This window comes from Rhinatrema bivittatum, chromosome 9 (assembly GCF_901001135.1).
Source record: "Rhinatrema bivittatum chromosome 9, aRhiBiv1.1, whole genome shotgun sequence".
NCBI classification, from domain to species: domain Eukaryota; kingdom Metazoa; phylum Chordata; class Amphibia; order Gymnophiona; family Rhinatrematidae; genus Rhinatrema; species Rhinatrema bivittatum.
Genome location: NC_042623.1, coordinates 176,144,862 through 176,170,040, shown reverse-complemented (window position 1 = coordinate 176,170,040; position 25,179 = coordinate 176,144,862). Strand labels below are relative to the sequence as shown.

Sequence of the window (25,179 nt, the reverse complement as noted above, 5' to 3'; positions counted from 1 at the left end):
TTTTTTAAATATTCAGTCTGTAGGAGCACTTCTATGAACTGACACATCCCTGGGCTTTGTGGAGTCCCTAGAAACCAACAGAGGATAGCTTGAAAGCAGGGTACTTATCCAGAGGTAAGCAGGAACCCAGTTGTCAGGCAGGATGTTGACTGTGTAGGAGCATATGCACATGTACAGGTGGACCTAAGCAGTGCTTGGTAGAATCTTCTAAATGTCCACAGGGTATAAATGTCCCTAAGTGGGTGTTAAGGGTAGCATTAAGTCATTACAAGATAGCAATCCTGATAAATTCACTTGCCCATCCAGTGTTCTATCTATCTCTATGCTTTGTTTACATTTTCTTTCACTTAAACGAAAACTCTATAGACCTGGACTGTGCAGATCTGTGTCCACTGATGGTGCTTTAGAAGACTCATTAGTAAAAATCCTGAAACTGTGGTTTCTCTTTCTGGCATACTTACTGAAGCCTTAAGAACTAGAGGTCAGAACAGGAAAAAAATTAGGTAGAATTTCTCCCAGCTCTTCTAGTTCACAGAATCATGGATTAAAAATATGGGAAACTAATATATTTTACCTTCTATCCCAAGAATATTTTGTTCCTTGTTTTCTTCTGAAACTTCAAACTTCTTTATGATGTCAAGACAATATTCTACTGTCACATTCATCTGCATACAAAAATGACAGCAGGGGTAGAATCTTTATTAGTGTGATGCAGCAATTTCAACATAAAATTTAAAAAAATATATCTGGTTGTCATTTCTGTGATAAAATAGAGAATCCAGCAGACCACAAATAAAATAGTCAGCAAAGCAGGTTTAAAACAAAGTTTCTCTATAGTTCTTTCCAAGACTCACCTTTCCATAATACTGAAGGCAAACCAAAAACTTTAAAGGTGAATTTTAAGACCTGTGCGCGGGAGCACGTGTGCACATTTGTCACTCACGCACATGGACGAGGCAATTTTATAACATACACACATGTATGAACGCCTGTTACAAAATCAACTATGGGCCAGATTTTTAAACTTATGCATGGGCGCAGATTTGTTTGCACAACCTGGTGTGAACAAATCTATGCCCGATTTTATAACATGCTCATGCAGCCGCACGCATGTTATAAAATCCGGGGTCGGCGCACACAAGGGGGTGCACACTTGTGCACCTTGCGCGCGCCGAGCCCAAGGGGAGCCCCGATGACTTTCCCCGTTCCCTCCAAGGCCGCTCCGAAATTGGAGTGGCCTTGGGAACTTTTTTTGCAATCCCCTCCATCTTCCCCCTCCCTTCCCCTATCTAGCCCACCCCCCAGCCCTAACTAAATCCCCCCCTACCTTTTGTTTCCGAAGTTACGCCTGCACAAGGCAGGCGTAACTTGCATGTGCCAGCTCGCTGTGCCGGAGGACTCGAGCCTGCCCCCCCCCCCCCCCCGGACCTCCCCCGAACCTCCGCCACACCCCAGGACCCGCCCTGGACCGCCACCATGCCCCAGACCCACCCCCTTCCTGCCCCTTTTTCGAAGCCCCAGGACATACACGCGTAACGGGGCTTGGGCAGGCAGGGGCAGCTTTTCGGGGGTTACGCATGTAACCCTTTGAAAATCTGCCCCAAACGCACACACGTGTGCACAATTTTATATTGATGCACGCATGTGCGTGCACATGCCACCTCGAATGCATAAGTGGTGGGGGGATTTTAGTAGAGATGTGTGCTGACACAAAAAGTTACCTGTTATCCCAGTTCATTCCCAGTTTGCCCCAGTAAAGGAGAGGACTTCCTAAATCCTCTAGGTAACTTACCTCCCTTTTACCCCGGACCCTTAAAACCCTGCTGACTAGCCTATCTTTTTTTTTGTTTCGTGACTTACACGCCGTCCATAGCAGAAGTAAAGTTACACAGACAGGGACCCAGCGTGCGCTGGTGTGCGTAAATACTTACATGCTGGTTTCATTCATATTTCCTGGAACACCCATGGCCCACTCAAACCAAGACCACCTCCCAACTCTTTTATAAAAAAAAAATGTTCTCGTATACCCGGGCATCTCTTAAAATACACGTAGCGCGTGCTAGGCCGATACATGCACATATCTCCCGGCTTTGATGTGCACAGTGCTTTTAAAATTCACCCGTTAAAGAATATTAAGTTTGTTATTTATTTGTAACTATTTACTTTAAAACTGCAAAATGAACAAAACTATGCAGTGCCCCTGAAAAATTGCCTGTGCCTAAATCCGAGCAAGAGAATACATTTACCTGCAAACAGGCCAGAGCAACAATGAAATTTTGCTCATTCTTCAAAAGTAAAACACCATAAACAGCCCTGTGCAGAATCCTTTCACTGCTTCAGTATAGCAGGATGCTTATACAATGGACACATTATATAAACTGAAATTAAGGAAATCTACCAAAGCTACATCTACCCATAAACTTGACTTAAAAGAAAAATCAAGATGCAGGGCGAATGACACTAGGTTTTTTTTTACCCCATACTATTTGATCAAATAAAAACTGTAAACGTAATAAAAAAAGGAAAATCTCATGAAAATGTTGCCATTTTATGGCCTGTACAATATACAGTATATGACCCTGTACGGACAACTTCTGGGTTAGTGAATACATTTTATCCACAGTTCACGCTTATGTTTCCCAGATTTTGTTCAATGTGTTCTTTGGATGATAAATGGTGAGCAGATGGTATTCTCAGATGTATATGCCCTTCAGAATGGATTGGGAGAAAATATAAGAGGGTCTAGCAAAACTTGTTAGAAACAGCTCATTAATAAGTAGAATGACAGGGAAGTTGTTTCTGCGGGGGGTGATATTGAAGAAACCTCTGATTATGTCAGGAAGTTCTGAGTTTAACTGGAGGGCTTGCTATTCTATAGGCCTATGATAATGATATAGTGTATGTCTGTTAAGAGCCCTCACAGCAATAAGAGCGGTTTCACTCATTTTGGGGGTAATAATACTAAAAGAAGTTAGCTGTGAAACCATTTCAGTGTGCATTTATGGTATTTCATATAAATTCCTTAATATATTAAAAATTAGTTAAAAGAATGGCTAAAGTAATTCAAATTCTCTTTCAGATTTTCACCAGCTGTTACAACTGCTCATGCAGAAGAAACATTCAAAAACCATTAAACTAAACTAGTTCAGCAGATCCACATTAAAACTTGACTAAACTAATCCCTGAATTAGTTCACCCAGACTAGAAATATTAAACTAGTATAGGAAATACCGTGTGGGTTCTCTTCCTTCCCTCTCTAATCCATCTATCTTCCTTTCACCCTCTCTGTCCTCACTTATAAGAACATAAGAAATTGCCATCCTGGGTCAGACCAAGGGTCCATCAAGCCCAGCATCCTGTTTCCAACAGAGGCCAATCCAGGCCATAAGAACCTGGCAATTACCCAAACACCAAGAAGATCCCATGCCACTGATGCAATTAATTCTCCAACACCTACTGATCCAAGGGATCAGGGAAAAACCTTGCTCGGTGGTTTTTTTTGTGTACGGTGGCTTTATGCAAGGATAACCAATTTTCAGTTATCCTTTTTGTTGCCCCGTCTACTATTCTTTATTATTATTTTTTTTTTTTTTTCTTTTTATTCTTTACTTATAAAATCCCTTCTCCCCCGGCTACTTATCCGACCCACTTGTTCGTTCTTATTATTATTTACTTATCAAGGCCGCCGCCCTTTTCACTTCTTATGGCTTCGGATCTGCCCGCCCGACATTGGCCATGTTTCGGCACCAAGTGCCTGCTTCAGGGACTGTGGGAGGATAACCTACTGTGTCCAAACCGGCGTCGCTCACGTTATACACGAGGTAGTAAAAAAGTGCTAGTGACACTGTGAACCCGGTTTGGACAGTAGGTTATTCTCCCGCAGTCCCTGAAGCAGGGATGAATCCGATACTGAACTCTGTGGCACTCTGTTACATCAGTTTATAATCAATCACCATTCATGTCCCTCTAACCTATCATTTCATATTTTCTCCTTTTTTGAATTACATTTTCACACACTATTTTTTGTTCTATCTGGAGAAATTGATTTTGTTTTGTGTTTTCACATTGATATAAGTACAAATACTTGGGGGCCGATGCAATACAGTGCGCTCGGCTGAGTCCATAAAATGGATAAAGATTTAATATAGAATATTTGCAAAATTACTATGACAGCAGATTTCAATATGGTGGTTGTTGATTGGGACATCCCAGCTGCAGTGACTTCTAGAAGCATGGAGGTCCTAGATTCTCTACAGGCAGAACGGTTCTGTCAACTTGAAATTGAACCCACACAGAAGAGGGCAATACTGGATCTGGTGCTTGCCAATGGGGACAATGTTTCAGATGTTGCAGTGGACGATCAATGTGGGATAGATGGTGTGCTTGAGTGTTAGAGTGCAGGAAATGAAGGTTCATTCAAAGGTTAGGGTCCCAAGACTTCAGGAAAAGAAACTTTGTTAAAAAAGCAGAGAGCCTCAAGGAGTCATAGCTGGATGGGACAATCTAGGGCAGCAATTCTCAACTGGTGTGTTGTGACACACCACTGTGTTGCCAAGCACCAGCCAGCGTGTCGCGTGCTACCCGTAGCCGGTGGGGCCGAAGATCAGAGCTGATCAGCTGGGGACAGGTGTGAGCGTGTGTGAGAGGGGGAGGGTGCTTGTGTGTGTGTGTGTGTGTGTGTGTGTGTGTGTGTGTGTGTGTGTGTGTGTGTGTGTGTGTGTGTGTAAGTAAGAGAGAGCACTGTGTAATTGAGAAAGAGTGATTAGGGGAGTGATGTGTGAGAGAGAATAATCTAAGAAAATATTTTTTTATATAAAGGGTAGTGGATGCATGCATGCATGCTTAGAATTGATTCTAAGTACAAGCACTTGTAATTGATTTGTTTTTATGCATGTCTACCCTGTAATCCGCCAAGAACATATTATGGATATGTGTAGAAAACAAATAATTTTACATAAATAAATAAATAAATAAATAAATAAATAAATAAATAAATAAATGGAACAGCTTCCCCATGGCAGTAGTGGAGACAACAACAGTATCTGAATTCAGTAAAGCTTGGGATAAACACAGGGGATCCCTGAGAGGTGGTAAGGATGTAAAACTGAAATAGTTGGGTGGACAATCAAACCAGAAAGACCATATGGAGGTCCATATTTGGTGCAATTTATCCGGCTGAGTGGCAGTGGCTGAATATGTGTTGGGATCAGTGGCCACAACTTAAGTTGATAACTATTTATCCGGATAAATAGTTAGCCAGCTAAGTGGTGGACGGAGTGAGGGTGTAACTGGGAGGAGCTAAGTTGGCCAGATAAATTATCCAGCTATCTCCAATATTCAGATCGACTTATCTGGCTAACTTTAGTGTAGCTGCATATATTCAGCGGTGCGTGAGCACTACTGAATATAAAGGCTAAATTAGCCGAGCTGCACAGCTGCTGAATATGGACCTCTTGGTCTTTTTCTCCCATCAAGTTTCTATGTTTCTATATCCCCCATCTCTTCTCTAAAGTATAATTTATTTAGGTCCTCAGGTCTTGTGTCTTTTGAAGCAGATCCTGCACAATTTTGGTGGCCTTTCTCGGGACTATTTCTATCCTCCTCCCTATTCTTCTCAAAAAGCCTCCATGTGCGGCCTCACCAGTGACCTGTACAGGCCTCCTATTATCACCTCCTTTTTTCCTGCTGGTTATGCCTCTCTACACGCAGCCTAGCATCCCTGGTTTGTCACCTGCTGCCCTATCCACTCCATATCCTCCCCTCCCTTTCACTTCCTCATCTCCTATCCCACTTCTCTCACTCTCCCCCTCACCTTTCCTCCCTCCCTTTCACCACCACCACCCCCGCATAAACTGCTATTAATCAATAGGGGAAAGCCACTGCTGATTGCCAGCATCAGTTGCATGGGATATGTTTAATATTTGGGTACTTGCCAGGTACTTGTGATCTGGATTAGCCACTGTTGGAAACAGGATGCTGGGCTTGATGAGCTCTTGTTCTGAGCCAGTATGGCAATATCTTATGTTCTCTCATTCCTACCATTCACTCCTTCCCTCCCTTCCCTTTTCTCATCCCCTCCCCTCTCATTTTAGCCCATTCTCCTGCTTTTCCTTCTCTCTCACACCTCTCTAACCTTCTCTACCATTCACCACCTCCCACATCACCGCTGCTCCTCACTCTGCTCCACCATGATGCATATCCTGCAGTCCCTTACCCCACTGGTTGAGGCCTCCCCTCCCAAGAGAAAGTGAGAGGTGCCATGGACACGGTCCCTGTATGGCTTCAGAGAAACCCAGATAGTACATGGTAGAGGAGCGGGCGAGAGGAGGGAGCAAGCAAGGCCGGCTCAAGCCGTGCTGTCACTTCTGCCAGCTTTTCGAAGAGAGGGGCAGGCGTCGGGCTCATCTGTCCCCCAAGCATCGCATCCCCACTGTCAGGGGGCTCCTGGGTGATGCGATTGCCATATGCGCAAACACGAGACCGTGCTCATCTGGAGCCCTTAACATTTTTTATAAAACACAGATATGTGTGGAAGAACTTTGATCTTATGAATTATTCGTGTTAGTCCCTGATGAAGCCCTTATGATGAAGGGTGAAATGGAGATATCTTTTTTTTTTTAATAATAACGTGGAGACATTGGTGAGAGCACACGTCAGTTCTGGTAAAATGTGAGTAAAATTAACATGGTGGAGGTAGTCGGGTATGTAGTGTGGGTAAGGCATTTATTGTTTAAAAAATCTTTTGGATTTAGTGTGGTAATATGTTTGATTATAGATGACTGAGACTGTTGAATAGTTGAAGAGCTGAATGAAGTTGGGATAATGGTCTGGAGTCGTTGAGATAAACAAAAGGATATGTATATACTATGGGATAATAATTAGTGTAAAAAAGGTTTTTCATTGGTAAGTAGATAGCGATATTTAAATTGATATTGAGGAATAGAGTATGGAATAAAGGATAAATGAGATTTATTGTTGTTTTAGGATATATGTGGAAGAACTTTAATCTTATAAATTATTCGTGTTAGTCCCTGATGAAGCCCTTATGATGAAGGGTGAAACAGAGATATCTTTGTTGGACTAGGAAGAGAAAACGCATGGGATTAAGAAGAGGAAGCGCATTGAATTAAGAGAAGAGAATATTATATGGATAATGGATGTGAAGATATAATCAATTAAGACAATCTGGTGAAAAATAATGCGGAGAAAAGTATTATAAATAGGATACATTGTATTATATCATATGAAAAATAATATAGAGGTGCAATATATTTGTGGAATGTTGCAATATTGTTCTAAATTGGGTGAATGTGGTATGAGTGTGATAGTGAGAATTTTAAATGTCTAGATAGGATATATGAGTTTTCTGATAATAAACGAGTAAAAACCATTAATGAATATTGAAGTTTCTCTTTGTGTTTGTAATATATTTCAAAATATAAAGCAGAACTAAAATAGCACCATTTTGACAGTGATAGGCAAAGCTGGCAGTGCCTGCCAGTTGCCTTACGCCCATGTGACTCTGTACTTTTTGGCATTGAAACTTAACTGCCAAACTCCTCAAGCTTTCTTACATCACTCCTTAGTCTGTCTACTTCCTCGGAGGTATCCACTCTATTGCAGATCTTAGTGTCATCCACAAAAAGACAGATTTTTCCTTCTAACTTTGCTGCAGTATCACTCACAAAGTTATTCAACAGAACCAGCCACAGAACAGATCCCTCAAGCTACTAATCACTTTTCTCTCCTCAGAGTGAATTTCATTTACCACTACCTTCAGTCATCTATCAGTCAACCAAGGTCTAATTATTTGATTTGATTTACTGCCATTCCAATTGCATCAACAAAGCTGGTTAAAAATATATTTTGGGGGGGGGGGGGGTTGTTTCTTTTTTTTTTTCAGAAACCAACAAATGTAAAACAGAATTTTAATAGTTTACACAATCCATTGAGCATATAATAAAATACAATTTAAAATAGCCAAAAAGCATACCCTAATACTCATCATCTGCTAAAAATAATATATAACAATCTTAAACTCAGAATAAAAACATTTTTAAAAATCTAAATAATCAAAGGTAAGGAGGATTATAAACCCAGCTCACCAAGATGCTCATGGGACAGTATCAAAAGCTTTACCGAAATCCAGGTAAGCCACATCTGGCACATGCCCTTGATCTAATTCTTTAGTCACTCAATCAAAACAAAGATCAATCAGATTTGTTTGACATCTTCTTCTGATAAAACAGGCTGCTTCAGATCCTGCAACCCACTGGATTTTAGATAATTCACTATCCTTTTCTTGACTCCATTAAATTTCCCATCACCAAGGTAAGGCTAACTGGTCTGTAGTTTTATAATTTATTTACATATTAACAAAAGAAAAAAAATGGAACTGTAGAAAACACAGAAAAATACTCAATGCAATTCAGTGCTATTACACAATTTTAATCATCCCTCATTTACAATCCCCAAACATTTGTTGTGGGTTTTTTATTTAAAAAATAAAAAAAATGCTTTAGGATCTTTAACTATCCAAGGGGGCCGGTGCAATATACTGTTCAGCACCCGCTTTCTTAACACGCTCCCAGGCACACACACCCCCCCCCCCCCCACCGGGGGCGCCATGCAATATTTAAATTAGGGGGTCACATTAGCAAGGAGGTGCTAGGATCACTTGCTCGGTCCTAGTGCCTCCTTGCTAAGGAAAGCCCAAGGGGAATTAGTTAGCGCCTCTACAATCTGCATCCAACTGCGGGTTAACAGTGCGCTCGGCTGAGTGCACTGTATTGCATCGGCCCCCAAGTATTTGTACTTATATCAATGTGAAAACACAAAACAAAATCAATTTCTCCAGATAGAACAAAAAATAGTGTGTGCAAATGTAATTCAAAAAAGGAGAAAATATGAAATGATAGGTTAGAGGGACATGAATGGTGATTGATTATAAACTGATGTAACAGAGTGCCACAGAGTTCAGTATCGGATTCATTGCCATTCGCAAATAACAGATATGTATATTGAAATTTAGCTCTATTTGAAGAGGATACAAAATAAATGACAATCTAACAATGAGATGGATATAAGCGGCTGACTTGGATAGATTAGAAGTTAAGCAGACGGCAAATAGGCTCAACAAACAAATTTAAGGTGACGTGCTTTGGAATCAGTAGCTAAATTTGCTGCGTATGTCATTGATCATAACCACAAACTAACACTGATGCAATGTAAAATAAAATGTCAAGTGTACTTGTTGCATAAAGAGAAGAATTACATGCGGAGACCCTATGGCTACTCTTCAATTACATATTGCAGGGGTTGGCAAACTCCAGCAGGCATACCACATTTGGCCCAGCATGCTGCTCTTACTCTACAAAACTATCAAGCATTCTTAAAATTCACATGGCAGCCATTCCAACTATGTGAATTGCAAGATCAGAAAACCCATCCTGCAAGTTTTGAAAACATCTGCAGTGCTGGCATTATAGAGTCAGATCCAGGTGTTGGGTAGGCAGCGATAACTAAAGCAGGATTCCCCTTAATCCTGGAGGCAAGGTTCCACTGGCCACCTTCAGCTGGGAGCTGCTTACATATGTTTCTGCCAATAAATGTAAAATGCCCCCGAGAATGCCATTGCTGAAATGGCCAGAGAAAAGTGTGAACTGGAGCATGTGTGGTGACATGCACTGGCTGCACCCTGGAGATGCCATGTCAGAGTGATGATGGTTCAGTGAATGCTGGGTTCAGAGGCTCCGACACTCTGGAATTGTTTTTATATCTGGAGCTACAAATGGGAAAATTAATTTGATTCTAACAAAGAGCTATTTTACTAGGGGAGTAATCAACTTATGGAATCATCTGTTTAGTACGAAAGTGTATGTGCTCTCATTGGACACATTTAATACAGCATTGGATAATTTACATGACCATGGGCATACTATAGGATACTGGAAGTGTAATATACTGAATAAGTTGCAAAAGAAAGCAGAATGTTACAACACAATGGAGAGTTAAAAAATTCTGCCACTAATAACTCATATGATCGATTGTATAGGTGTACTGGATGACCATCATAAGTGTCTTGTCACTGGCTATATTAATAAAGCCTTTGGTGACACTTAGACCTGGTATTTAGGTGCAACAGGCAAAAGTGATATAGCCTTAAAGCACGAAATCCAGATTAATCATCGGTCATTCCTCACCTCTTTCTTAGTACAGGTACTGAAATTGCTTGTGCTATGGTGTACATAAGATAGTGCACTAATCAACATTTAATGTGCACTTATCTGGATCCTGAAATTGGTCCTCCAGTACACCTATACAATCTATCATATGAGTTATTAGTGGCAGAATTTAACTCTTGATTATCTTAAAGTTTCTGCTCCATACAGGGGTAATTTCACTCTTGTACAACACAATGGATGCATCTTTAAATAATCGAAAAAGCTATCCAGCCTAACACATTTGTCCCTATTTTCTCACATCTACTTTTCCACCTCAGAATTTGTTTTCTCTCATACCTTTTGCTCCACCTTAAGAAACTGAGAAAGTTCTTCCACAGTTAGATGATCTTTCTTGTCACTGTAGCTCAAAAGCAACAAGTAGAGGTCACGCCGCAATGACATCATCTTGTAAAATACGGAAAACTCTTCAAATGTTAGTGTCCCCTGGTTCTCATCAGTGTCTGCCTCCTGAAAAGAAGAATGCATCATGAAGTATGGAAACTGGGGGGAGGGAGGGCCATCTCAGGGTTGCACTGAGCAGGAGATCTAACCAGAATGGTAGAACCAAAAAAGAATGCAACAAAAACTGATCTGGATGAGGCATGACCTACAAGTGGTCAAGATTCTATACTTTGGCTAATGGATAACCAACCATCATGGCAGCTGCTGGACAAAAATGCCAATTACAATATTCTGGGAAGGGGGCACCAAAACCAACACTCTGGGCAAGTGTTGGTTTTGGTGCCCCCTTCCCTTTCCAATTTGCAAGCTCTCAGTCTTGCATAAAGACTCAAAATGGCAATGAGGTGTCCCCCTCACCTCCAGCCTGATGCCCAGGGCAATCTCCTTCCTTGTTCATCCCATGTGACGTATCAGGATTGCATTAAAATGCTTCTCTGCTGCTAAGTAGGTCTGTTCTGTGCACAAGCTCCCGTGTTTATAGCTGAAATTTAATGTACTAACATAGTTGCCATCCTGCTTCTTATTGAAGCATTAGGATACCACTGACGACTACTGCATGATTAGAATCACATGACAATGTATTTTTATGTTGATCAAGGCTTTTGTCTGTCTCAGAGAGAAATTTTTCATGAGGAACATCTTGTAGTTGTGATATAGCTTTGTCCATCCAAACAGGATACTTAACCTTCCTGAAATCTTCACCTGCCTCTACACAGACATTCTCAGTATTACGGTAATTGAATTACAGATCTCATCACCATTATCTTTCCTTCCCAGCCCTACCATTTATATCTGATACACCCTCTCTCAACCCCTCCTCTCTATATCCCATCAGCAAACACCTTATCTCAACCCTCTCCCCTATATCCCATTAGCACCTCTTAACTCCTCTTGTGAAAAATATTTCCTATTCCGTTACCTCATCCCTGTATATCTGTCCTTCCATGACCGCCTTAAGCAATGTACGTGTCTATCGCTAACTGTATGATACATGGACACTTCAAATTACTGTAATTGGCTACTTATAATATTTGTGTCATGATGTAAACCGTTGTGATCTTCACTTGGAACGACGGTATATAAAATGGCTAAATAAATAAATAAAATTTTGCAAAGTACAGCATTCACAATGAGCAGTTTTATAATAATTATTTTTTGTGCATAAACCATGCTGCTCTATTTATGCCACAATATTCTGTAGAATGGCATTCCAAACAATAATAGAACACAGAATGACAATTTTCACCATCATACAAAATATAGTTTAAACACACAATAATATTTTTTTAAACAATCTTCACCACGGTACACAGAAAAATATATATTTAACTCTGGAAAACTTATCACTACTATTTAAGCCAGTTTCGCTGCATATGAACAGGACCAGTCTAAGCTCAGTGTGAGAAAGATAACATTCACAATAATTAAATTCTAGTAAGAACTGTCCTGATTGCTGTGCTAGTTCAATGCTTAAAGGCAATGTCTGAGAGGTCAACGGTGCTTATGTTATCTCTGCCTCATATTTAAGCAACTGACTAAGAGGATTTGTTTAGGATTTGCAAAGTATTTGACAGAATTTCTAAAATACATTGCAACTCCAACATTGCACTCTGCTTCAACAGCAGGGGGAATTGGATTTAGACAGTAACCAACCAGGGCCCTGACTTTTATGATCTGGGGAACAAATAAACTTGCTAATGTGGCCGTTACTACCCTTAACCAAAAAGCCAGATACTTTTGATGAAACTCCCACATTGCTTTCTGCTTCAACAGCAAGGGGTAAAGGAGAATTAGATTCAGAAAGCAACTAATGAGGGCCCTGACTTACAGTCTGGGAAACTGATAAGCATAGGGGTAACCTGCACGGCATGGCAGATACTCCCATAAGCTTGCTGGGCAGACTGGAAGGACCATTTGGTCCTTTTCTGCTGTCATTTCTATGTTTCTCTATAGGTCTTCACAAAAACCCTAACCCAAGACAGACATAATATTAGTGCTGCCTGATGTAAATCAATGGGGTAGATTTTAAAAGTTGCGCACGAGAGTAGATTTGTTCGCGCAACCCAGCGCGAACAAATCTACTCCTGATTTTATAACATGCGCGTGCTGCCGCACGCATATTATAAAATACAGGGTCGGCGTGCACAAGGCTGCGCAAAATCAGCAGCCTGCGCGCGCCGAGCCACGCAGCCATCCTCCGTTCCCTCCGGCCCCCCCACCTTCCCCCTCCCTTCTCCTATCTAACCCACCCCCCAGCCCTAACTAATTCCCCCCCTACCTTTATTTTACAAGTTACGCCTGCCCGAGGCAGACGTAACTTGCGCACGCCGGCTGGCTGCCAGCGCGCCATTTTCCGGTCCAAGGGCTTGTCTGGAGGCCGCAGCCATGCCCCCGGAATGCCCCTGGGCCGGAACCATGCCTACGGCCCCGCCCCAAGAACGCCCCCGATGACACGTCCCCTGACACGCCCCCCTTCCCCCCCCCCCAGGAAAGCCCCGGGACTTACGCGCATAACCCTTTGAAAATCTGCCCCATGGCTATTTACTTTCACGTTGACAACAGTGAAGTTTTTTTTCTAGTCTCTCATGAGAATGCTTTAACATTTCTAATCCTCAAAACCGGTTTGATTTGCATCCAATGCAAGAAGATCGGTATAGAAAAAACCAAAAATAAATAAATAAAATGGGATTTGCAAATTAGGGATGGAAGCCTTGAAAAATGTCATGCTTGCTTCCTTTTCATTCTGGGATTGGGCCATTTTGGGTCCACTCCTGGAATGTTGTTTTTAATTTCAGCGCACCATTTAAAAAAAAAAAGATTATAAAAAAGTCAGAGCCTGCCACCCTACAGCACTCACCACAAGCACCTGGTGGTCTCCTGGGGGCCCGGGAACGTTTTCCTGTTCCCGGGCCAGTAGCTGCCATCATTCAAAATGGAGCTAGCTGCCCTTTACCCTTAACTTGCACGCATCCATATAAATTTGTGGGCACATGTACGCACAGCCATATGCACATATGTTATAAAATGGACATGTCGTATTGGCTGGTTGGTCTGAAGAATTAGGGCTCGTCCTTTATAAAGAACTTTATGTCAAACTTATCTCCAGAACTTGCTTGATCATTACTAATACAGATCTTCGCGAGACCCAACATAAGTTTCTTATGCGAGCCTATATATCACCAGAGCGAGCTGAAAAAAATGAACATTTCACAATCTGACAACTGCCCTGAATGCAACACCACTAGGGGTACGCTGGGGCACTTGTTTTGGAACTGTCCAAGCTCACAAAACATTTTGGGGCCTTCTTCAACAATACATTCAGGAAGTTATGGAGGTTACTCTCCCGCTAGTAGCTCGGGCCTTGCTATTTGAGGATTTACGTGGTATTCTATTTCCGAACTTCCATACTAGATTCTGGGTATGTAAAACATTGCTTTTAGCCAAAAGAGTTATTTTGCATAACTGGCTTCTGCCTGAAATGCCTACACTTACTCAATTAAAAATAGCCTTACTTCATTTGTGTGCTATGGAATTTTATATTGAGAAAGTTGCCCAGACTATTAAGTGCAAATCATTTTTTAAAACATGGCATTTATATTTATAAACTTTGCCTCAGAAAACTCGTAGTTTGCATTTGAATTTTCTCTCTCGACACATTTTCTTTTCATACACACTATAAAATGTGATTTTTGGTTCTCTTTTATGATCAGCAGTATTTGATCTGCCTGTGCTTGGGGTGGGGAGGGGGCTTGTATTGAGGGTGGGATTCTACTTATACTGTATTCACGTGGTTGGTTGTCTGATTGTTTCATTAAGGTATTATTGTTCTGTCAGTGATTGCAGGTGTGCAGAGATACCGCAATCTTCACAGCTACTTCGGATTGTTATCCATTTGATCATGATAAAATCTCAATAAAAAGATTTGAAACATAAAATGGACATGTCTCTGGATGCAAGCCGGCATACGCACATGTGCACCTGTATTAACTGTCAATATGCACAAAATACTAGGGCCCCTTTCCTAAAAAAAAAATAAATAAATAAACCCCAGGGATTGGCAAATTAAAAAATGCACTTGCTGAGCATGTACTTTCACTTACTGGGAAGTAAGCAAATGTTGCTTACCTGTAACAGGTGTTCTCACAGGACAGCAGGATGTTAGTCCTCACATATGGGTGACATCACAGGATGGAGCCCAATCACGGAAAACTTCTGTCAAAGTTCCAGAACTTTGACTGGCTCCTACTGGGCATGCCCAGCATGGCACTAACCCTGCAGCCAGCAGGGGTCCCCCTTTAGTCTTATTTGAAAGCTACAGGCAGTGCAGAAAAATAAAACAAAATGTTACGAACCCAACACCGTGGGGCGGCGGGCGGGTTTCGTGAGGACTACCATCCTGCTGTCCTGTGAGAACACCTGTTACAGGTAAGCAACATTTGCTTTCTCACAGGACAAGCAGGATGGTAGTCCTCACATATGGGTGAGTACCGAGCTGAGGATGTCTGAACTTGCACCAAATGTACCCAAAGGCGTGGAACAGGCACAACAACTGGGGTGGAATTTGGGAGAGGGCATCCTGAACCCCACCGGGCAGGCGGAAGGATGTAGGTACGTCACGTTGTAAATAAGTTGCGAAGGACAGATTGGCTGAAGATGGAATCTTGTCTTCCGGCTTTGTCCAAGCCATAGGGGGCTGCAAAGGTATGGAGAGAACTCCAGGATGCAGCCCTGCAAATGTCAGGAAGCGGCACCGATCGTAGGTGTGCTACTGAAGTCGCCATGGCCCTCACAGAGTGTGCTTTAACACGGTCTTGAAATAGAATGCCCGCTTGCTGATAGCGAAAGGATGTGCAGTTCGCAACCAGGAGGAGAGAGTCTGCTTACCCACAGGCTTTCCCAACTTGTTAGGGTGGAAAGAGAAGAACAATTGAGTGCTTTCCCTGTGGGCAGCTGTACGGTCTAGGTAAAACACTGGAGCCCGTTTACAGTCAAGGGTATGTAGAGCCTGTTCTCCTGGGTTGGTATGGGGCCTGGGAAAAAAGGTAGGTAGTATGATGGATTGGTTTAGATGAAAATCCGAGACTACCTTAGGTAAGAATTTAGGGTGAGTGTGGAGTACCGTCCGGTACTGCAGAAGTTTAGTGTAAGGTGGATAGGTAACTAGAGCCTGCAATTCACTAACTCTGCGAGCTGAAGTGATAGCCAAAAGGAAAATCACTTTCCATGTGAGATATCGAAGTTCACAAGAATGAAGAGGCTTGAAAGGCGGTTTCATGAGCCGACCGAGAACCAGATTAAGGTCCCAAGAAGGGGCTGGAGGACGTAATGGAGGCTTGATGTGGAGCAAGCCTTTTAAAAAGCGGATTACAAGGGGTTGTACTGATAAAGGGACATCCCCGATACCTTTATGGAAGGCGGCTACCGCACTGACATGCATTCTGATGGAAGAGGTCTTTAGACCCGATTCTGACAAATGCCAAAGATAGTCCAGAAACTTTGGGATTGGACAGGAAAAGGGGTCAAGGGACTGAGAAGAGCACCATGATGTGAACCTTTTCCATTTGTAAGAGTAAGATTTTCTCGTGGAAGGCTTTCGTGAAGCAATCAAGACACGGGAAACTGGATATGAAAGGTTAAGTGGTTGAAGGATTAACCTTTCAACATCCATGCCGTCAGGGACAAGGCTTGAAGATTGGGATGGCTTAGGCACCCGTCATTTTGAGTGATCAGGAGCGGGTCCTTTCCCAAGGGAATGTGCCTGCAGATGGAGAGATCCTGAAGAATTGGAAACCACACTTGGCGTGGTCAGTGAGGTGCTATCAGGATCATGGTTCCCTTGTCCTGACGGAGCTTCACGAGAGTCTTCGAGAGAAGAGGAAGTGGAGGGAATGCATAAAGCAGACCAGTTGCCCATGAGAGGGAGAATGCATCTCTGGGCTGAGAGTGTTCGTTGCAAATGAGATAGCAGTAGTTGTCCACTTTGTGGTTCTGAGGGGACGCAAAGAGGTCTATCTGAGGATATCCTCATTGTTGGAAGATGGAGTTCGCTACCGAGGGGTTGAGAGACCACTCGTGCGGTTGAAAGACGCAACTCAGCTTGTCTGCCAGCACATTGTCCATTCCCGGCAAGTAGGTGGCCCTGAGGTACATCGAATGGGAGAGGGCTTCCGCCCAAATCTACGCAGCTTCCTGACACAGAAGGTAGGAGCCTGTGCCTCCCTGCTTGTTGATGTATCACATGGCCACCTGGTTGTCTGTCTGAATTAGGATGACCTGATTTGACAGGCGATCCTGAAAGGTCCTGAGAGCATATCTTATTGCTCGAAGTTCCAGGAAATTTATTTGGTGTTTGGCTTCCTCTGGAGACCAAGAGCCTGGTGTCTGCAGATTGGCTACGTGGGCTCCCCACCTGAGGTTGGAAGCGTCGGTGGTGAGAATGATTTGAGGATTCGGAACCTGGAAGGGCAATCCCTGGATGAGATTGGTCTGATTTTCCCACCAGGTGAGGAACAGACGGAGTGAGTCGGTGACATGGACAATGGTCGACAGAGGCTGAACAGTTTGAGTGCATTGAGACCTCAGAGTCCAGTGCATGAGCCTCATGGCCAAGCGGGCCATTGGTGTGACATGGACTGAGCATGCCATATGTCCCAGGAGGACGAGAAATTGGAGTGCAGTCGCAGCGTTTTGAGACTGCAGTTGGTGAGCAAGAGACACGAGAATCAGTGCTCGTTGTCGAGGCAGGAAAGCCTTTGCCTGTAAGGTGTCCAAGTCTTCACCAATGAACGATAAGGTTTGAGATGGGACTAAATAGGATTTGTCGTAACTGACGAGAAACCCTAACGAAATTAGAGTGTGTAAAGTTAGACTGAGGGACGACAGAGCAGCTTGCTGAGTGGAAGCCCTGATTAACCAGTCATCCAGATAGGGGTAGACGTGAACACCTTGTGTCCTGAGGAATGCTGCGACGACTATGAGGCATTTTGTAAAGACTCGTGGAGCCGATGCTAGGCCTAATGGAAGCACTCGGTATTGATAGAGCTTGAGGCCTTCTAGGAATCTCAGGTATTTGCGATGAGCTGGACTTATCGCAATATGAGTGTATGCATCCTGGAGGTCCAGAGAACAGATCCCAAAAAGCACAAAGGTAGGCGATCAATGAAAGCCATTAGGAAATACAAAGGAGATAGATGCCTTTAGTCTTTTTCAATTCCTTTATTGAAGTGGAGACGTAAAAGAATGATATAGCCTGACTCTGGCCGAGTTTCGCCGCTTATGACAGCTGCCTCAGGGGCTTAAATGTACAATCATGGACTCTTGATTTTGGAACAAGTCATGTACTTGTTTATTAAATGTGTTTGTGTCTGTCTGATCCGCAACAGTATTAGATCTTATCGCTTGTACAGTCAATCTTATTCTTGTAAATACGATGTATCTAATCGCTCCTGGATTCAACAATTACACTGGTCATATCATGCAGCAGATGTCATTAATGCTCTTACAGTCCACTTCTGAATACGGGTCTCCACAAGTGTACATTTAAGCCCCTGAGGCAGCTGTCATAAGTGGCGAAACTCGGCCAGAGTCGGGCTATATCGGTCCAGAGAGCAGAGTCAGTCTCCTCTTTGTAGAAGAGGTAGAAGCGAGCCCAAGGTGACTATCTTGAACTTTTCTCACTGGAGTTACTTGCTGAGGGCACGTAGGTCTAGAATAGGACGGATGCCCCCCGATTCTTTTGGGGATTAGAAAGTACCGGGAATAGAACCCTAGGCCTTGCTGAGAGGTTCTATTGCTCTTGACTGGAGAAGGAGGGAGACCTCTTGATCCAGAATAATGGAATGGTCAGACGTTCTCCACGTCTGCAGAGGTGGGGAGTCCGGTGGCAGGGCGAGAAAGTTCAGATGGTAACCCTAAGCAATGATTGCCAATACCCATTGGTCGGATGTGATTGAATGCCACATGTTGTGGAAGTGGCACAGTCAGCCTCCCACTGGTATGTGCGACAGAGGAATCTGGCTGCTGCTCTCCAAGTGGAAGTCAAAAACCTGAAGCAGGCCCCGGCTGGGGAGCTGCTTGTGGTTTTTGTTTTTGGGTTTGGCGAGACTGAGGTTTTTGATAAAGTCTCGTAGCACGGGATCTGGCTGGTGGCGGGTAGGATTTTCTTGGACAGTAGAACGACTCCTTAGAGTCCTTTCTAAAGGGCTGCTTTGAGGAGAAGTTGGAAGGCATCGAAGAGAGCTGTTTAAGGGTCTCATGATGGTCTTAATTCGGCCACCGTCCATTGGATCTGTTCACCGAACAGATTATCTCCTACACAAGGCGAAGGTCAGAAGACTTGAGCCAGGCCCACAGTCTCGCCGAAATAGCAGCTGCAGATACTCTGGTAGAGGTGTCAAAAATGTCATAAGATGTTCTGATCTCATGCTTGCCTGCCTCAAAATCTTTGCTTACAAGGGTTTGTAGTTGGTCTTGGAATTGATGAGGCAGGGAGTCTGAGAAGTCCTGTATCTGCTTAAAGATGACCCTGTTATATTGGGTCATATAAAGCTGATAGGCAGCAATTCAGGAGATGAGCATGGCCCCTTGGAATACTCGGTGACCAATGTTGTCTAGGAATTTCTGTTCCTTACCAGGAGGGGTAGAGACAAGTGAGGTTTTGACCTTTTTGCCCTTTTTTCTGCAGACTCTACCACGACCGAGTGGTGATCAAGCTGTGACTTCTGAAAACCTGGGGCTGACTGTACTAAATAAGTAGTGTCAGCTTTCCTGTGTACTGGAGCAATTGTTCCTGGATTTTCCCAGTTCTTTTTGAGGAGATCAAGAACCACCTGGTGGACGGGAATAGAGGGTATTACCTTGGGGGCATCCAGGAATTGGAGCAACTCCATCATCTGGTGCCTATCATCCTGTTCCATCTGCAATTGAAAAGGAACCAATTCAGCCATTTCCTACACAAAGTTTTTAAATGAGAGGTCCTCTGGAGGAGAACTTTTTCTACTCTCAGTGGGTGAAGGTGGTGAAGGTAAGTCATCAGTGGCTGATGAGGTATCATCTCCCCAGGTATCATAAGGATCAACCCCCTTTCCTCTAGGAAGTAGAGGGGGACAGGGTGGTTGGATACCTGAAGGTCCTGGGCTAGGCTCCGAAGTAATCGGAGGAATTATCGGAGGCACCAACAATGGCATCGAAGGCACTGGTATAGGCATCGAGGGCGCCAATGGATGACTCTGTGGCACTGATGGGCATATCGGCACCGATGGTTGGATTGGTGGCGAGGAACATATAGGCATCGATGGCTGAGGCATAACTCCGGATGGAGGAATGCGGAACGGTGTTTCTCCTCCCGATGACACTGTCAGTGGGGAGGGCATCGGAGCCATTGGAGACCCGAGATCCATCAATGGAAAGGCGGCCATTAGGGCTTCCATCCTGGATAGCAGCGGTGCCAATGCTGCCGGAATCGGATCGATGATCGGTTCCACAGTTGGTGCCGGTGTCGGTGCTGGAGGAACCTGAAGATGTTGCAGTGCCTTGTCGATGGCCTCCTGAACTATCCAGTCCAGTTCTTCTCGGAGACCCAGAGCAAGTAGCCCCGGCTCCGGAACAGAAGAAGGAGGCAGAGGCATAGCCGGAGGGACCACCGTTAAAGGCGGAGTCGCAGCTCCCAATCCCCGATCAGGTGAGGGTTGCCTTGGAGACCCGGTCGCAGGAATGGTTGGTGCCTTTCCTGGACGGGGCTTCTTCGACTGTGGCTCGGACGATGGCGAGGTCGATGATTTCGCTTCCTCGATGGTCCGAGTCTTACGGTGTCGATGGCGATGTTTCTTGCTTCGATCCCCTCGATTCTGAGGGGGAGTAGAGGGTGTCGATGGCCGAGAAGTTGTCGATGCCAGTCGGTCACCGGTCGATGCTGGCGCAAAGTCGACAGTGCCAGTTCTGACGATGTCGATGCAATGGACGGAGTTGGGGTTTGAGCACGGAAGAGAAGTTCCATCTTCTCCATTCTGGCCTTGCGACCCTTCAGTGTCATTAGGGCACATTTGGTGCAGGTCAAGACATCGTGCTCACGTCCTAAACACATTACACAGACTTTATGGGGGTCTGTGATAGACATGGTGCGGGTACAGTCTGGGCACCGACGAAACCCCGATTGCCATGGCTATGAAAAAAAATTAGCCGCGGTACAGCCAGTAGGCCACGAAGGCCAAACTCGACAGTAATCGACGGGAAACGGGTAAAAACTTACTGGAGTACCGCGGACTGAGAAAAGTTAGAGGAGGGACCCCTGTGGGGCAATTTAAGTTTTAGTAATTCTGTGAGGAAAATTCCTGTCATGAATCTCTTCAGAGATCCTTTACCGCGAGGCTACAGCTGCACGGAAAAAAGAAGACTGAAGGGGGACCCCTGCTGGCTGCAGGGTTAGTGCCATGCTGGGCATGCCCAGTAGGGGCCAATCAAAGTTCTGGAAACTTTGACAGAAGTTTTCTGTGATTGGGCTCCATCCTGTGATGTCACCCATATGTGAGGACTACCATCCTGCTTGTCCTGTGAGAATACCAGTTACTATGTGGTTACAGCATTTCTGCGCAGTAACACAAAAATTTTGATTTAGAACAAAATTTTTGGGGGGATTTTTCCTTCATTTTCTGAGTCCCCCTGAAATGAGACGAAATAGACAATTTTGTTGTGATTGTCTGTTTCACAAAAATCAACTGCCCATCCCTATTGCATATATGTCTCCCATCATATGATTTACCAGTGTTCTACCTATTCATTGTGCAATAGATAAAGATCTTAAAAGAAAGAATTTATTATACTGTACTATTTTTTTGCTGCTACTGGGCATGTACTCTTCTCATACCAGCTGTCAGAACTGAAACTCAGACAAAGCAAGCTTAGCAGTGGGCCACATATAGAACACTTTTCTCCAGTGATGCTTGCTGGCCCAATAGCAGCACTGCAGCATGATGGAAAGCATCACCAACTGCATTCTGTAGACTACTTTCCAAGATTTTAATGTTAGCCTGACTAAAATGAAAAGTTTATAATTTAACTAGAAATTACATTGCTTGAGGCTTTCTTTCAGAATTTTTTTTTTTCATAGCTGACAGTTTCAAATTTATTCCTGTAATGAACTGTGCTCTTACCTATGCAAACCTCGGTGATCACAGACCTCCCCTCAGATTCTGTAACAAGTATATGCACACACAAAAAAAAGGAAAGACACCAACCTGAAACATTTGCCTGACTTTTCTTCGAGGCAGATTCACATTTAGTTTATGCATCAACTGGTAGATCTCTTCAATATTCAACAAGCCATCCCTGTTCTTGTCAGCTTCCTGAAAGGTCTGTTTCACCCATGTGCAGATATGTAAGGAAACATTTACACCACTCAAAGTGACAGCTTTTTCTTTTGTTATAGACTTTAATCGTAATCTGATGAATCACACGGCTCTCACATTTTCACAACACAATAGTTGGAGTTTTCTACACTAGGTTGATCATCTAATGTTTGATTCTAAAGCACAGGATACTGAAATTGTTCCAGGATCAGCCACAGAGGAGAAAGGAAAAAGGTTAGAAAGACAGAAGGAACACACAGGTCTATCCAGTACCGAGCGGTAGGAAGAGCTGCGTTAGTGCCTGCGGCACCCGCGGTTGCCGCACGCACAGTGCAGCTCACCTACCGCTCGATCCTGAACACTAATTTTATGTAAATGTAAACCGCGTCTAAGAAGGGCCCATGAAGCCTTAGGCCCGCGCAACCCATTTTACTAGATAGAGCGCCTATACAGTATCCTGGGTGCGCGGGCCTAACGCTTCACGCCACGCTGGTATCTGTCATTTCAAATGTCATTTGAAATGACAGATACCAGGAAGTCGGGACTGCCAATCCCCCCTCCCCTCCTCCCGAAGCAGGGCGCGAAAGCAGCCCTGCTCCGGGAGGAGGGGAGAAGCGGCGAAGCAACTTACTTTTGCATCCCCGATCGGACTTACTTTTTTTGCAGCCGTCCGGCCATCTGAAGAAGGTATCATGGCTCCCCTGCCTCCCGGGGGAAGATGGATGCCAGCACGGGGGAAAGCGGCCCCTGTGCATTCAATTGGCTGCTCAAGATGTGACGTCACGCCAAACGTCGTGACGTCACGTCTTCTTTGCTCATGGAATCTGTTTTAGAAATGTTTTCTGCTATTTCACTATATCAGAAGATACTTCTGATTCCTCAAGTGTTGTCATGGGAGCCTCAACTTATTATCTATAATTCTGGGAATGATTCTCATTTGTCTTACAACTCGTACTCTTACTGTTTTTTTGAGTAGTCAACAGGGTTGCTTTCAGACTCTTCACCATAGCCAACTAGGACTATCTAAAATGTACTAAGTGCACTTGATAACATTTAATTAAAAAATCCATCGACTACAGTAAGCTTGAGGAAGTGGGGGTTTATTCAATATAAATGTTGGCAATAGTTACTTATAAAGGAGATGAAGATTTCCCTCTTATCTTAAACGGATTTCTTTTTACTCAGAATATTAAAAATATGAAACACTTTGCAAGCAGAAGTATTTATGTCTACAACCCTAAATGAATGCCAAAACATACTGAACACGTTTTTATAGGAAAAAAAAAAAAAGATACTGGTGGGTATTACATAGTTACATGCTAGAGAAAAGTACTAATGCAGCAGTTCTGAGCTGAACACTATTAGCATGGTCAGGAAGGAAAGTTTTTCACTGTTGCAAAATTTGGTTACAGATGAAATATACTGTATATCTTCCCTTGGATTACCATGTAAGGAAATATGCTAAGCAACGAAAAGGATGAATCTGATGGATCTCAGGTCTTCTTTCAGTTAACCCAGCTAAATAACCATGGGCCTGATTCACCACGGCTTTCCCCCCCCCCCCATTCTGTGACTATATAGTAAGAAAAATTTAGTGAATCAGGTCCTATGTCAAGTCTACCCTGCACTGCTGCCAGATCACTGTACGTTTAGTCTTCCAGCCACTTATCCTGTTAACAAGAACAGGTTTTAGAGTAGTCAGTCAGTTCTGAAGTAAAATCAGCACACAGGCACAGCATCAGATCCATTAATAAGTATACAGAGTACAAATTCATGAAGCTCCTAACATCTTAGCAAATGCAAGTCTTTCAATGTGAGCTTCTGTTCTCTTTCCACCCATAACCATTATAGATTGCTACAAATGCCTTTTGTAATCTAATGCATTCATCCAGCTGTATTCTACAGTTAGCAATGATCAATCCCACTAAATACTGTGCTTTCTAGACAAGGTCCATAAATAGTATTAAGTCATGTAATCTTCCTGAGGGGCACATTAAATTACACTTTTTATTCCAATTAAAAATTTGCAATGCATTATTTGTCCTTATATGACCTTGTACATTACCAGTCATGTACAAAATCACACCCGTATTTTAATACAGAACAATTAATGACAGCTCCGACTGGAGCAGGGGAAATGATTAATAAATAGTTTTAAATAAATAAAAATAATAATTGGAAATGGAATAAAGGTAAAAAGATGATCCATGTGCATATTATCATCTAACTTCAGTGCAAAATAAATTAAATAGGGGGAATATGACATCATCACTTTCCCCTAGTACTCATCTATATTCACTTGTTTTTACATTTTATACTAATACATGGTTTTTGTGGTATTTATATGGATTGCTGGTGCAGCTAGCAGCTCAGAGTTTCTCTTTGCTTGTACTATGTTACTAGCATGTTATACTAAGTAATTATGTATTTGATTTACTGTTGCATTAAGGAACTGAAATTAAAAAATTCTTGATTAATTGAAACTTAAGTCTCATTAAAAATAATCACTCTAACTTACTCCCTGATGGAAAATTAGCTCATTTGGTCTACTAGATTGTTTCCTGTTATTTCCCTAGTCAATTTTTCATTACAATAGTTAATCTTGTTGCTCACCTATTTTTGGCTAATACTCTTTCATTGATAATTGTTTAGCAATCTCTTATTTACATGGAAATTATAGGCTAGTCCATCTGAAATGGTGGTTGGAAAATTAATAGAGTCTCTTCTGAAGGATAGTTAAAGCATCCTGAATGTTTTGTTTGCAGAATCCAAGGCAGCATTGTTTCACCAGAAGTAGGTTGTGTCATTCAAATCCAACAGATTCCTTCGATTCGGTGACTAGAATTGGGGATGGGCACTGGAGGTGGTGTACTTGGATTTCAGTAAAGTCCTCAATATGTACTTATTAAGAAGAGGTAGTCTGGGGATGAGAACTAAGGTGGTGGACTTGATTAGGAATTGCTGGAGGGATAGATGACAGAGTGTGGTATCAAATTGAGCTCACTCTGAAGAAAGAAAGGTGACTAGTGGAGCAGCTCAGGGATTAGTCCAGGGCCAGTTCTGTTCAATATCTTTGTGAGCAATAGTATAGAAGGATTGTGAATACAAAAGTTAAACTTTTAATGAACGATGCCAAGATCTGCAACACAGTG

At 43.1% G+C, this 25,179-nt stretch overlaps 1 protein-coding gene across 3 annotated transcripts in view; it reads right to left on the bottom strand.

Annotated features, from left to right (window-relative positions):
- The window catches only part of PLCH1 (phospholipase C eta 1), a 342,167-nt gene that overhangs the window by 138,416 nt on the left and 178,572 nt on the right, over nucleotides 1-25,179 (bottom strand). For all 3 annotated transcript variants that reach the window (XM_029616576.1, XM_029616579.1, XM_029616578.1), the window contains exons 5-7: nucleotides 21,917-22,046; nucleotides 10,521-10,691; nucleotides 575-665 (exon numbers count right to left, since the gene is read on the bottom strand). In XM_029616576.1, the coding sequence (XP_029472436.1) occupies nucleotides 575-665; nucleotides 10,521-10,691; nucleotides 21,917-22,046 (392 nt within the window). The remainder of the gene's footprint in view (nucleotides 1-574; nucleotides 666-10,520; nucleotides 10,692-21,916; nucleotides 22,047-25,179) is intronic.